The sequence below is a fragment of the Pleurodeles waltl genome, chromosome 4_2 (assembly GCF_031143425.1).
Source record: "Pleurodeles waltl isolate 20211129_DDA chromosome 4_2, aPleWal1.hap1.20221129, whole genome shotgun sequence".
In the NCBI taxonomy this organism is placed as follows: domain Eukaryota; kingdom Metazoa; phylum Chordata; class Amphibia; order Caudata; family Salamandridae; genus Pleurodeles; species Pleurodeles waltl.
In genome coordinates, this window is record NC_090443.1 from 150,617,944 (window position 1) to 150,632,730 (window position 14,787).

Sequence of the window (14,787 nt, forward strand, 5' to 3'; positions counted from 1 at the left end):
GCTTAAGATTTCTGGTGGCTTCCATCACAGCCTATATGGGTTCATTACTTCCATCAGGATGATCAGTGAGCTTCAGCTTTATTTCCTAAGGTAACATATTCTTTTCCATATATAAGTTTGTTGTCTGGATAGCCCCTTCATTCAGGTTTGTTTTAATTTAATGTCTTTTTAAACAATTATTACAGTTTCAACACAGGCCACATCTTATATTACACTCTATAATCTAGACATCTCCGGAGCTTTCTCATTTTTTGGAAAGCCGTTTATATTTTCAGACTTCCTATATATCTACTGTTATGGATCACCCCAAACTACAAATGCCCAGGTGTAGACTCTTACGTCTTAATTCCTACATAGTGGGGGAACCTCTGAATTCTCAGACCCTTCATGTTCAGCTCACCAGAGTAAAGGTATTATCGATGGTCTTTGAAAGATATTTGGATTCTTCAAGTGCTACTTAAGTTTTTAAAAATATCTAATCCATCTTTTGGTAAATACGCAGTTTATGGTCACGTGTTCTGTAAATTCAATGCCATATGCTATTCACTCCCACATAATGTTTTGCGCTGTGAAATAAAGTTCTCATCCAGTTGGGAAGAAAAGGAGATGAATAATAATCACCACTATTCTTCTTTCTTATGTGTCATGTGCTTGCCAGATTCAAATATTTATACTGGACAACAGATCAAAATGAATTATTATGCCTTGAAAAACCAACTACAAATGAGGGACATTTGTACGATTGTCACTTAGGAAACTTTGCAGACGTTCTCTGACTATTAATCTCTGTAGCCAGAGTGGATCCTCAATTTTACAAACCCATTTTATTGAAGCCTGTTTTGAGTCTGCAGTATCACGACCACACACGTTTGCTAAACTACTAAAACGGGCCTTTCAGGCGAAAATATGACAAAGTAGCCTAACGAATTACCTGTGGATGAACCCTTTGACTTCTAGGCACCCTCTGTGCTGCTGTATTGATGAGCCAGCACAAGTTTTAGGATCTGAGGTGGGGTTTTCACGGTATGCATGCAAGAGGCAGGAATACCACATAGGAGATGCATGCATGTGCAGCACCAGCTTTATAGAAATGCTGCAGTAAGAACATTTCTCGTTGTGCCACAAGATGTCAACAGATCTCATTAGAAGTAGCACACTGGAGTTACTACACGAGTAGGTTCTTCTGTTTATACCTTCATTTTTTGCAGTAGTAGTACTACTGTTGTGTACTTTCATTTGAAAGATAAAAACATAAAAGAAGAAGAAATTGCACTTCCAGGTGAGGTTCTATTGAGGAATCCAATTTGTTTGCAATGGGCCACATTTCCCTTACGGATGGTTGTTCTTGAGCCTACCGTGCCTGCTGTCTGCCCATGGTACTGACTATACAGCTGTTAGTGATAGTAGGGGTGCTGGCATTATGATTCACGAGGATAAATTCAATGGATGCATGGATGCATGGAAATATACTCCATTATGGAATTTCTAGTGGTGTGCACATTTACAAGTGATTTAAAGATAGCAATTTTCGCAAGGTATGGAACTGGAATTCTGCTATAACATCTTAGTTCTGCGTAATGTATTCATTTTACAGGTATGAATAATTAAACCAATGCAAAAGCAAGAAAAAAAGGTTACGATTTTATATGACAATAGTGTGTCAAAATGTAATTTATTTAATTAGAATCATGATAGATGGCATTGTAAATGTGTAAAATAAAATACTCCTTCCCATTCTTCTAGAAGAGGCCTAAAGAGCAAAAGAATGTTGGTGCTATGTTGTTAAATGCAACCTTAAAGCCTCAGGTAATGTGCAGAAGTTTACAATACATTGTAGAGCAACTATTTCAACTAGGCATGTATAGTCTGTGACTTATACATCATTTGTAGCTTGATTAACCAAAACCAAATAAATACTTTCAGTCAGCTTGATACATATTAATCTGCATCTTCTTGGTTATTGTTTTGTGGCACAAGAAACACACTTCCATCCATTGTCTGTTGCAGAGAATACTCGTCTGGTGAATATGGATGTCCGTCTTCATCTTTCAGCATTCGAAAAACCTCCATGTAGAGATCTTTAAGTTTCTTTCGCATGATAGAGACTGACATGTTAAACTCACTCCTTTTCCTGAGGAGTTTTTCCTTGTCTTCCTTTAGATCATCCAAATCCTTCTCTAGATGAACAATGTTCTCCAGCTTCCGCTTCCTACAGTTCTGAGCAGCAACTTTATTTTTACCCCTACGGCGAATGTCCCTTATCAGTGCCAGTTGGGTGTCATTTAGTTGATACTTGGACAGCAGCTCATTAAAATCATCCACTGGGAGATTGATGATCTTTTCTATTGAAAAGGGAATTTTCATTGTTAGAGCTCTGCGCTCATCCCGGGTGCATGTCATCTCGATGGGACTGGGCTGTTTATTCTTTGCACACGAATCTTGGCATTGTATGTCCTGCATATCACAACATGGCCCAGCTTCAGAAGTGTGTGTATATGCCTGGCTGAATGTCATAGTCTCCATAGAAGGTAACGCACAATACTGTTCTTGAGAACTGTGGTAGTTATGTGGATATAACTCTACATAATCTGGATGTATCTGCCCTTGCTCGGTGCCCTCCATGGACTCCGCATCACTGTAGTTTAGCGACAAGCCTGAGTCTGATTCAAAATCCTCATGGGTTTTGCAATTTTGGTTATCCATCAAACCGGCATCCACTATATGAGTAGGGTCAAAAAGTGGACTATTTAATAATCCAGAAAATATAAGATTTTTATTGTTCGCTTGGATGATGCTGGTGGGGCTTCCTGGATGGATTGGTGAAGACATCAACATACTTGTGTAGCTGGTTGTCCCATAAGGAAACTCATTGGTGGCCATTCCTCCGGGGCCTAGCCGCTGACATGGAGTTTCCAAAAGCTCTGTGTAATGTCTTTCATATCCTAGTGTGTTTTGACTGCAGTTTGGTAAACTGTTTTCTGTAATGGGTTGACTGAGTTCGTAGTTCGAAACAGGAAGCATTTGTGTCAGGGTCCCTGACAGCATGTTGTTACATCCCTCAGTATTGTATGTATATTCATTCTGCATGTTTAAACCCTGTGTGTACAAGAAAGAGATTTGTAGAAGTCAGATATTTAATAACTGTGGCAAAATGTTCTCACATTTTTTTACTTTATATCAACATACATGCTGGCTATATCTTAACATCATCATTCCTTTTAAAGTTACCCCTATGATTTCATTATGTAATGATTGCACTCCAATTTAATGTTGATGACATTTGTAGGAAATTAATTGTCAGCTCATATGAGCCATCCTTTGTATGCTGATTCATTGAAAGAGAATATCAAGAAGGGCCCCCCATGAGTGTAAGACATCATGCTGCAACAAAGTCCAAGGAAATAATTAATTGAAGGACCCACTCACATTCACCTTTTCATGAACACCAATAACCAGCAGACTCAATTCTGCAAAATTGTACTAGTACGATTTTCTTCTCACTGTGTACCAATAATGTTTACTTTTGTCATACACATGTAGGACATTGGGAAGATTGTGAGTAAGTGTGTGTATGCGTGTGAGACTTTGGAACTCGTCGATGTGCTTAAAGTTTTTTCTTAAATGAAACATGGCACTGGACAGAGCACGCCGTACAGGGGTAAATCATTGTCATGTTAGGCTTACTGCCACCTTGCAGAGGTGCTGTAGCACTATTAAGGATCTTTGACGTTGGGTTAGATGACTGATTTCATGTTTGTAGTATACAGTAAAATGTACAAATTATCCAGTGGAGGACAGACAGATTTTTCCAGACTTGTGTAAAGTGCTACAATAAAATGCAGTTCTCTGCAGTATTTCATTCTCGCCAGTTGGTTAGCGACCAAATTAGGGATTTATCAGAAAATAGAGTGAGACCCATGTCTTTTGCAATGTCTTGTAACAGACATTGACAACTGTGGCCCTCTTCCTTAATGATACTTATAATGGAATATATCTGCCCTTTCTTTTTTACAGATATCACACAAACAGCCCCCATATTGTTCTTCAAATTCACTGCAAGGCAGCAGCCTATTATTAAAAGGCTTAGGAGTTATAGCCCAGGAATATACAGTTTTACACCAAGCCACGCCCACACCTAAATGCCAAGTATGGTTTAGAGTTCCAAAGGGATTAATAATTTTGAGAGTTCTCAAAATCTTCCTTCTTGGCCAAGTGATGTTTAAAATCACAGATATTCCAACTTCTCTAACTTTTCAGTATAAATCTGTTCCAACAGTTGAGTGTGCTTAAAATGATACCCCAGGTGATGATCTGGCATCAATGCTAAGGCAGACTTTGCTACTGTATATACACACACACACACAAGAACACGTTTTATGTCCCTGTGAGTGAGGGCTTGAAGACGTTTTTGTGTTTTGTGACAGCCAGCATAGCAGTACTAGTCTCTCTTTCACTGGAAGTAATAGTGTGTTGGTTACTTACCACACTTGCATTGAGTGTGAATGTAGAAATATGGCATGGGTGATGGAGAGAAAAATTAGGAGAGATATTCTAGGTGGAGCAAATAAAAGGAGATGGCAGACATATCCGTGCTTAAAATGAAGGACACATTCTGTTATTGTTATATATACTATAGAGTCGAGTTTTGTAGAGCACGTCAATACCCGAGGGTGTCCTGGCACTAAAGTGACCGAAGGGAGTAAAATAAATGCCTTACCGCTGAAAAAGATGCATTTTCAGAGCCTTTAGTATGCGCTTATGACGTTCTGCATAAATAGCTAGTAGAAAACTATTTATGCCTGGGCAGTGGTAGCAGAAAAAGCTCAACCACTAGAACACATTCTGACGAATCTAGGAACAGTAACAAGGAAAGCTGAGCTAGCATTTAGCTGTCTAGTGGGTGAATAAGTGCGAAGATGAAAGTGATATAGTTGGATGGTCCCACAAAATGGGCAGCTTTATGACAATAGCACCGGGCCTTAAAAATGCAGTGATTCTGAACCGGTAGCCAATGTAAGTTAAGAAGATGAAAGGAAATACTTGCAAATTTGGGAAGACCTAATATAAGCCTGGCAGCCGCATTCTGAATAAATACCTCTGCATCAGATAGCATGATAAAATGGCAAACAATGAGTTGCAGTAGGCACGTCTACTAGTAAATAGCATCTGAACTATTGTTTTCATGGATGAAGTAGACACAAAAGGACCAATTTTCCAGAGCTTGTTTATGATGCCAAAATAAGTAGACATCAGTTTATTACTATGGTGCTCAATAGAGAGTCTGGCATCGATGATGACACCCAGATTACATGCTTTGGCGCATGACTCAGGGCATTTGCCAAGACCTTGGGGCCACCAGCTGGAAGACCAAATGGAAGGATTGCCAAATACCAAGACTTCTATCTTGTCAGCGTTTGGTCTAAATGCACTGGCATCCATCCAATAAACCACAGATTTTAGACACTATTTAAAGCACGCCTGGGTGATGGTATGTCCAGACTCTGGCAGTAAAATAATCTAGGTATCACTAATGTAAGAGTAAAATTGGAACCCAAAGAATTCAATGAGATTAGCCATGGCCCCCATATAGATTAAAAACAGTAATGCTAAAACGGGACCCCGCAATTAAGACCGATAAGGAGCAGTGGCGTAGCGTGGGTTGTCAGCACCCGGGGCAAGGCAAGTAATTTGCGCCCCCTAACCCGTGGATTTTAGCACTCGCGAGTGCGAGCGCTCCCCCCCCCCCAGATGTTGCGCCCGGTGCGGCCGGCCCCACCTGCACCCCCCACGCTACGCCACTGATAAGGAGGTTGACGAACAGCCTTTTGTTCTGGAGCTCAAGAAAAATGTGGACTAGCACAGCACATTCTCTTGCAGACCCACTGCCTTAAATCTATCTAGAAGAGTTCTATGCAAGACCATGTGGAAGGTAGCGGACAGATCGATAAGGATGAGGGCAGCATAGCACCCAGCATCCAAAATCATGCGGATATTAATATGACAGCCGTGAACACGGTCTTAGTACTGAAGGTAGGCCAAAAAACCACCTGAAAGGTGCCCAGTACATCATTATTTTTTATATAGCATGAAGGGTTAATATTGACATAGCTCTCCATGACTTTGGCCATTGCTTGTAGGGTACGAATTGTGTCTCCAGAAAAGTCACAATTAATCTAATCAAACTGGACAGGCATTGATGAAGAATAACTTACAGCAAAACCAAGATGTGAACAGATAATCAAATTTTACCGTGGAGATCGATAGGGAAGCGGGTGTTGTGGTAGGTGGATGGTGTTGTTAAGGTGTGCGGAGGATGAGGAGGGAATTCGGTACTTAAAAAACCAATGGATATTCATATGTTTTCTTATATTATCAATGATTCGTGTCAAGGGTTTGCTCTCAATACTGTAAGTGTTCTTTAAAACTTAGTAAATATGATTTGAATAAACAAAATGAGAGAAAGAGGTTCCAAACAAGAAAGAGTAAGTCAGTATGCCATCTGAAGCAGGGCAGCTGTTTTCACAAACCTCCTTTCCACTTTTACCCCTCTAAAGACGACTTCAGACATCATCAGCACCTTCTTTCCTTTTGGCCTGACACTTAAACATACTTTGCGCAATATTTAGAGATTTAGGTCGGGGTTGATAACCCCAAATCGACATGTTATTGTTAGTATGTCAGGTTTGTGAATCTCTCTAAGAAAGTCTTCCATCAGGCTAAACTATGCTCTCGTTCCTACAGGTTATCCAACAGCTTGGGAGAAGAGCGTGATTACAGCTGTTATTTATTTTATATTTAGTTGAAAAGAAACTGTGGTGATTTTCTTACAGCTTCATTTTATAAAATTTCAGTGGGCGGGGTGGCTTGGATTTTTAGAGCACATTTTAAGATAGATTTGAATTTCCAATGGATACTATTTCTTTCTGCGGATTCTTTGTCATTCATATATCCCCAGGACCAGTTTGGACCCAGATACTTTTATGAAACTAGGCGGCCCCATTTATGTTTTACGTGTCACACTGGTGTATGTTGCAAATTGGATGTGATGACACCAGGTGCATAAATAGTGCCACACCAGCCAAACCCCTCCATTTCCCTCATCCATCCCCAGGTGTTTGGTCTCTAAAATCTGTTTGAGGAGCAGTGCAATTACATTAGTCACACAAGGTTAAGTTTAATTGTTTTTTTCTGGTGTTTTAATATAGATTCCTCCTCATAGAGTTTAGAAGTTGCAGGAAATAAAAGAAGATGAGTTCTAAAATCGACACTCATGTTAGATTTACAATTGATGAGCTCATGGAAAGCCTGTCGGTGTCAATGACTTTGATGTGTGCAAGAGTGCCCGACATCAGCGGTCCAACCTGTGATGTCATGTGTGGAATTGATGAACCCTGATGATATCTAGTGGTATTGTTAATGTATGACTTTTGCCAATGGTGTAATCTTCCTTTCAAGTAAAAATGTAATAGGAAATCTTTATGCAGGTTCCCAGTCACAACTCTTTCCCCATTTGATGGGCATTTTGATAATAGGAAAGGGGTGTCCATTTTACTAAATCAACAAATTTGTGTACTGAACTGTACAGTGAGAAGGGATGTGATCATTTGAGCTTAATGTACAAACAGAATTTTCAGGATAGTGCTGTAAACAAGGTAGTGTCATCCACTCTAACTGACGATTACAAAAAATAATTAAAGTTTTGTCTTGAGGACAGCATCTTCCCCTTTAGGGCCGAAGACACATATGACAAAGGTTTATGTACAAGACAAACGTAATTATACTTTACATAGGAGTCATCAGTATGACTGATATTTATGAGGTTTCTTCTAATAATTTAAGTACATATGAAATGTCTAAAAGAGGTAGAATTTAAATTTTAAGCAAAGTTAATATTTAGAGGTTATTTAAGTATAACGTTTCTATTTGAGCATAGTTGTAATTTTAAAATTTTGGACACTGTTTTTTTTATTTAAAATGTTTATGGATCTCACACTTAGAAAGAGATAGGGCCTCATTACAACCTTGGCGGGCGGCGAGCACCGCCCGCCAAGGTTGAACCCGCTGTGTGGCCGTCAATGCAGCTGCACTCCCGCCATGCCCATTTTGAAATCCCCGCTGGGGCAGCTGGGATGTCGGCGGCAACATGGGAGCCGGCTCCAAATGGAGCTGGCAGTGTTGCGGCCGTGCAAAGGGTGCAGTTGCACCCGTCGCGCTTTTCACTGTCTGCACAAAGCAGTGTGGGGCTGTGCCAGGGGGCCCCTGCACTGCCCATGCCTAGGGAATGGACAGTGCAGGGGCCCCGCGACTCCCCTTCCCGCCAGCCGTTCCATGGCGGTTCCTACCGGCATGGACAGGCTGGCGGGAAGGGGCCTCATAATCCCCTGACCGCCGGGACCACCATGGCGGGAAACCACCGGTCCCGGTGGTGCAACCACAGCGCTTCCACCGCGGCCGTAATCCGAGAGTTTGTACCGTCAGCCTGTTGGCGGTACAACCTCCAAAACAGCCCTGGCGGTCTTTGACTGCCAGGGTTGTAATGAGTCCCACATTCTAGTGCGCATGAATTTAATGAAGATATCTGTTATAGAGAACTGTAAGTATAAGTAAGTTACTTTTCCTAGCTGCCATCACTTGTACAGTAAGTAACATCAGGGGAATCAGAACTGATTGGCCCCAGCCCATAATTTTATGAATAGTCATACACATCACATACAACATAATGGTGGCGAGCCCCAGACCTAAACATAGAAAATAGTAAGTGATCCAGGGACAATTGTAGCATCCAGTGAGAATTGCCTGGAGACATGAATCATCAACGGCTTTGTGGTGGGTGGGTTTGCAGGGAAGATTAATGGGCCCCATCGGCAAAGCCAGGGTCTCCATTGTCATGTCCAGTAGATGGTGCATAAGGGGCTCATAACATGCTGTCTTCGAACAATAAAGTCTCAGGTACTTGCAACTTGAGATCCAAGGGAAGGGGTAGTAGTACATCCTGGGGGAATAACCTTGCCTCCAAGATATTGACAGCTGTGGGTTGCTGGGCACTGTCCCACCATCACTCCCCCAACCCAATAACGTTCTGAAGAAGAAAAGAAGCACCTGAGCATAGTGGTAGAAGCCGGTAAGCAAATCCTTGTGGCCATGAGGATTTGGGAAATGTGAGTAGGGCCAGGGAAGAGTGACCGGATCTGTTGAATCTGCTGTACATGGGTAACCTTGCCTCACAGACCCTACGGTTAGTTTGTTGGATGACCAAGCCAGAGGGAAACAACCACCTCAGAAAATATTACATCCCTGATATGTTCTAGGTGCATGTGGGTGTGATGACTAGGACAGCTCAAGAGATCACATCATGGACAAGCTTCAAGAAAAGATTACATGGAATTGAAGAGGAGGCCCTGATCTGGCACTGGTAAGAGGATGTACTGAGAGGAAATCACAAGGAACACCACTCTAGCATTACACACAGATTGCTGCTTGCCCATGTGCAGGTTGCATAATGACTGGCTCTGGTCACTGAGTAAGACAGGAACTGAGTGGTAGTGAAAGAGTTAACCAGAGAAAAAGAGCGGAAACAACTGTTTGAACATGAGACCAACATGTGATGTCTTGGTTTTAGACATGAAATTCTTTGAATTTATTGACTTTAAAACAGTACCTTAAGAATCGCTGTCTAGGTGACATCAAATATAGATTAGAGCCCAGAACTGGAGTTCAGGCACACATTTACACTGCTTCATTGCAGTGACACCGCCGACCTAAGTAAAAGAATCTGTGCAAACCCTGAGATGGTGCATTACATATGTGACCAAATGCTCAATCTTGGTAAGAAACATAACTTTGCCAACAACTCCCACTCTGCTAACACAAATATATCTTCCATGCCTTTGGTGGCAAGAGAAGAATCTATCTGGATGCAAACTCAACCTATATAATCCTGAATACATTTAAAAACCCTCAGTCTTAGAATAGAATATTTGGAAAATGGTGTCAGGACTTGCTCTGTGTTGTAGTCAAGAGGCTGAGGATTGAATCTTCAAACTGGAACACACAGTTCAGGAGCTGTGGTCCTCACTGGAGCAACTGGCTGGGATATCTGGAATTATAGGAGAGTAGAAAATGGAAAGAAAGTACCTTAAGGATCAACTTAATGGTGGTTTGAATCCCAGATAAAGCTGAGGAAAATAATTGTGATCTGTCCCTGATAGGTGTTTCCATGGTTTCATGGTCATGTTTTTTTTCTAGCAGAGTTAACCCATCGTGTGTTGCCCCACCACCACCAAGTAACCCTGCTTCCTGATGATTTCATCTTGACTAATCTTTGCCAAGACTTTCAACTAAGAAGACAGAGACAGTGTCTTGAAAGCTGCATTGAAAAGGGACATGGTGTTTCTGGATTCAACAAAACACATCCAGAAACACTGGAAATATGTTCAGGAATTGTTGGATTATATTCTCGTACATATTGTGAATCTTAAAATGATTATCACACTAGCCGCATATTCTTTACCTTTGAATATTCCCCAGGCATCAGATTGGATCTGGAACTGCTTAGAGAAGTCCCTTTGTGAGCCAGTAGTGGTGTTGTTCAGCTTTGTTTGTGTTGTCTGCGTTGTCTGCGCTGAAAGTGACATGCATGGTGCACGTCTGGGTGCCACCTGACTGTTTACCCAAGTTCCATCTTGGTGCGGCATCACAGCGGATGCAGATCGAGTTCCCTCATTCGATTTTTGATTGACTTTTTGAACGTTTTGTCAACTCTACTAGACCAGTGTGCCTTTTTCCACTCTTTTTGGAGAATGTCTCCCAAGAAACCTAATGGTTTCAAATCTTATGGTGCCTATCACAGGCAATGGCTGTGACAAACCCCCACTTGGAGTGTAGTTATTTTGACCCCCTAATATAGTCCTTGGCTGGTGACAACCGAAATGAGTACCTGGCTGATGCCAGTAGTCTGGACCCCTCCCCAGACACTGGCCTCCTCTCTCCTCCACAGTGGCTACGCAAGAAGTGGCCTCTTTTGCCATGGTGATCCAGAGGGCTACTGAGGTCCTGGACCAGACACTGCCCACCTTAGAGGTCAAGACCAACGTCTTGACACAGGTAACAGAGGTGATTGTATCTGATGAGAGAGCTTCATCTAGTGTTAAACACTTGTGTGACTGGTTATATAGTTTGCATATGTTTAAACAGTGGACAACTGAAATAACATGAGTACACGTTTAAATGTGGCCTGCACTTTACAAATAAATGCACAATGATACATGAATGTATTACTGACAATAAAAACACTATGAAATGTATTTCTTATTTTACTAACTCTGCACAATGATTAACTAATGATTTATGAAATGAAAATATTTTAGTTTAGAGCGTATGGTATGTTTATATTGCACATTTTAAATATGTGTTTTCTGTCACCTGAAATCCACGTTTATCTTGACATGTAGAAAAGGTCTAGAATTTATGATGTGAAGGGAAGATGATATCTCGTTTGTTCCCAGAGCATCCCACAGCACATGAGAAATATTCCTTAGCTGCAACATATTTGTAACTTTCTTAGCTGATAGTGTGCCGGTGGAGAACAATGGCGTACAGTCTGCACACTGTGAACACTGTGGGCAGCAGTTGGTGAAAACCCCTGCGTGAGAACAGGAGCCTGAGAAGATGCCACTGAAGAAAGCTGTTACATTATGAAACATATTTGATTTTATTGGTTCTTTCCTAGTCACCCTAGTATTTGTCCAATGGCAGATAATTTAGATGTTTTCTGAGACTTTCATAAAAAAACCTCGAGTGATGAAGAGGCAGGTCAGTCTGTCTCACTCTCAGTCTCTTGCAGTCTCAGTCTCTCTAGCTCCTGCTCAGCTTTCTGTTCAGTTGCTTTTCAGTTGTTCCAGTTGTCTTTCTATCTTTTAAAACCCTGCAGTTGCTTATTGTTGTTTTCCAACCTTTCTAATGTTCAGTGGCTTTTTTCCCCTTGACTGCATTTAAATTGTTTTCTTCCTACGTTACCTGATGTTTATTCTTTAGCATACTGCCATTGATGGTTCAGGTACTTTAAGCCCACTTTTACTGAACCATTTCCCTTAAGTCACTGCCCATCTGAAGCTGATCGTGAAGATGCTATGCTGAAGAAAATCCTCACCTGTTGAACCCAATTAAGGACAGGTATAAGAATGTGTATCTGTTTTTCTTGCAGGTTTTTTATGTTTTTTCCATCTAGAAGCAAATGGCTGATTTTTGTTAGCACCATCTGTAGATGTTTTTCAAATTATATTTTGGTCTGATTTTTCTTTTTGCATTAAGCCCAAACATGCGCAATCTGATTAGGGCAATAGAATAGGGTGCCACACATCTCAAATTTGACTGCTGTAGGAAACTGATTGTTATTGATTCATATGATATAACTCAATGTAGTCTGTTTCAGTTATTCATTTGATGTTGTTGTTATTCTGTATGATTTTCTTGAGTGTTTAACAACACATGTTTTGCAGAAGCTGAATTTCTTCAGGAGATTTGGACAGCCAGTGTTATTTGTGTATCTCTGTCATATTGTTCTGCACTTGATTTACGTGATCTAAGCAATGTTAATCTACGGAAATAAATGTTTAAACTTTACTAAACTGGTGTGGTGATTTGTGGCCACAAAGGCCATGGTGCGTTCAAGTTACTGCCCCCATCTAAATTTATGATATTGTTGATGAAATGTTTATTGATGAGTTGTTTTGAGACCATACCCTTTCTCACTGTTAAAGTCCAAAGGTCCATGCGACCTCCCCTAACGTGTCCCCATATAAAATAAGATATCAACAGAAATATAAGGTATAAAGGACGCTCCGGCAGATTTGGTAGCCTGAGGATGGTTTTGTCTTTATAGTGAGAGGGTTATGGTCCTCTCTCAGTAAGAGTTGGTTTTACCAATGCTTGATTGAAAATTTGAAATGTTGACATTTGGATTTGCCAATGCTTGTTTGCAAAAAAAATTTGGATCTGCCAACGCTTGTTTGAAATGTTTTTCAGCGTTCCTATTGTGATTTTGTGAATGGATTAGTATTTGCGCTTGCACAGGTTAAGCTAATTGCAGGTGAATTGTGATGTTTGTGAGAATTAGGGAGTTTGCGTACTCCAACGTAGGTTGTTAAGGAGTGTGCGTACTCCAAAGAGTGTATGTAGGGAAGTTGTTGAACTTCATTTGAGAGTGGCACTTTGTGCTAAACAATTGCCCACATGGTTGTTGATGTACAGATCCTGCGATGGTCTAAGACTCTGGTGTATTACAAGTATATGATATACTTGGTTGTTGCTGTAATTTGTCTGTTTTAGTAGGTCAATCAGGCTTGGTTGACAAAAATTCCTGAGTATGTGAGTGTTGAAGGGAGTGATAGTTTGACTGATGTTGGTGATTCTTGAGGACCCAAAGAGGATCTGGTATTGTATTGTAATCGTATTTATATAGCGCTTACTACCCCTGACGAGGCGGTAAAGCGCTTTTCGATGAGTAGCATGCTACTCCGGAACCCAACAAGAATTAGTGATGGATTAGTATCGTTTAATAATGAGTACAGTTTTAGTATTATTATGAGTTAATTTGAGCAGCGGATATGAGAGTTTGTTAGTTAGATTGACTGGAGTAATGGAGGGGTGGAGGAGGAAAGAAATCCAGAAGTGTTAATTGGGAGTATATCCTTCATTTACTCAACCCAAAGGCTTGGGATGAATAAAGGGGGGCGGAGGGGGAAGAGTATGTGGAAAGGGTTAGGGAGAGCATAGTAGCAGGGTGAGATGAATGCAGGAGAATTTAGTAGGGTTGTGCGGGAGGTCACAGAGGTAGAGTGAGGTTTGGTGAGTTAGATGTGGAGGTGGAGGGAAGAGCTTAGGCAGAGATATTTAGGAGATGAAAGGATTTGGGATGAGTCAGAGTGAGAATGGAGGATAGTTTGATAGAGACATGACATAAGAGTGATGAGTAGATAAGTGTGATAAGATGAGAGCAGGAATTCATAGATATCTAGTATAACAACCCAAAACCAGGAGCCATGCAATGATCCACGAACATGCCAAGCACAGAAACAACATATACACATACATACACATATATATATATATATATATATATACACACACACACACATGAATACACACACATATGCACATACAATACATAATTAGAATCATGGGTAAAAAATACTTAGACAGGTTTAAAGAGTGTGTGTGTATTTTATTGTTATGACAGTAGCAATACATATTTTCCAAAGAAAGTATAAATAAATAGAAATATACATATAATCTGAAAAAAAATATTTATCCACATAGGCATATGCAGTTCATAGTTGTTTGAAAAAGGTGGTTATGAAGGAAAGAGCCAACTCTTGAGTAGTTTTCTGAAGACAAGAAAGTTATCTGTGGCTCTTATAGTTGGGGGTAATGAATTCCATAGTTTGGCTGCTTGGACGGAGAAGGATGTACCACCTACAGTCTTTTTCTTGTATGGTGGTGTTCTAAGGCGGGGTGCCAGTCTTGAGCGGAGGGTTCTTTGTTGGATGTATTTGGTAATTTTCTTTCTGATAAAAAGCGGTCCTGATCCATGTATAGCTTTGTGGGTGATACAAAGCAGCTTGAAAGTGCATCTTCTGGCAACGGGTAACCAGTGTAGTCCTCTCAAGGCAGGGGAGATGTGGGCTTGCGGCTTTATATGTAGTAGTAGCCTGGCTGCGGAATTCTGGATACGTTGTAGTTTTTTCATAACAGATAGAGATGATCCATGGTAGAGGCTATTGGCATAAT

The 14,787-nt window shown here is 40.8% G+C and overlaps 1 protein-coding gene across 4 annotated transcripts in view; it reads right to left on the reverse strand.

Annotated features, from left to right (window-relative positions):
* Positions 1-1,653: 1,653 nt before the first annotated feature.
* The window catches only part of NFE2 (nuclear factor, erythroid 2), a 227,007-nt gene continuing 213,873 nt past the window's right edge, over positions 1,654-14,787 (reverse strand). For all 4 annotated transcript variants that reach the window (XM_069231009.1, XM_069231007.1, XM_069231010.1 and 1 more), the window contains one exon: positions 1,654-3,096. In XM_069231009.1, the coding sequence (XP_069087110.1) occupies positions 1,939-3,096 (1,158 nt within the window). In that variant the 3' untranslated portion in view covers positions 1,654-1,938. The remainder of the gene's footprint in view (positions 3,097-14,787) is intronic.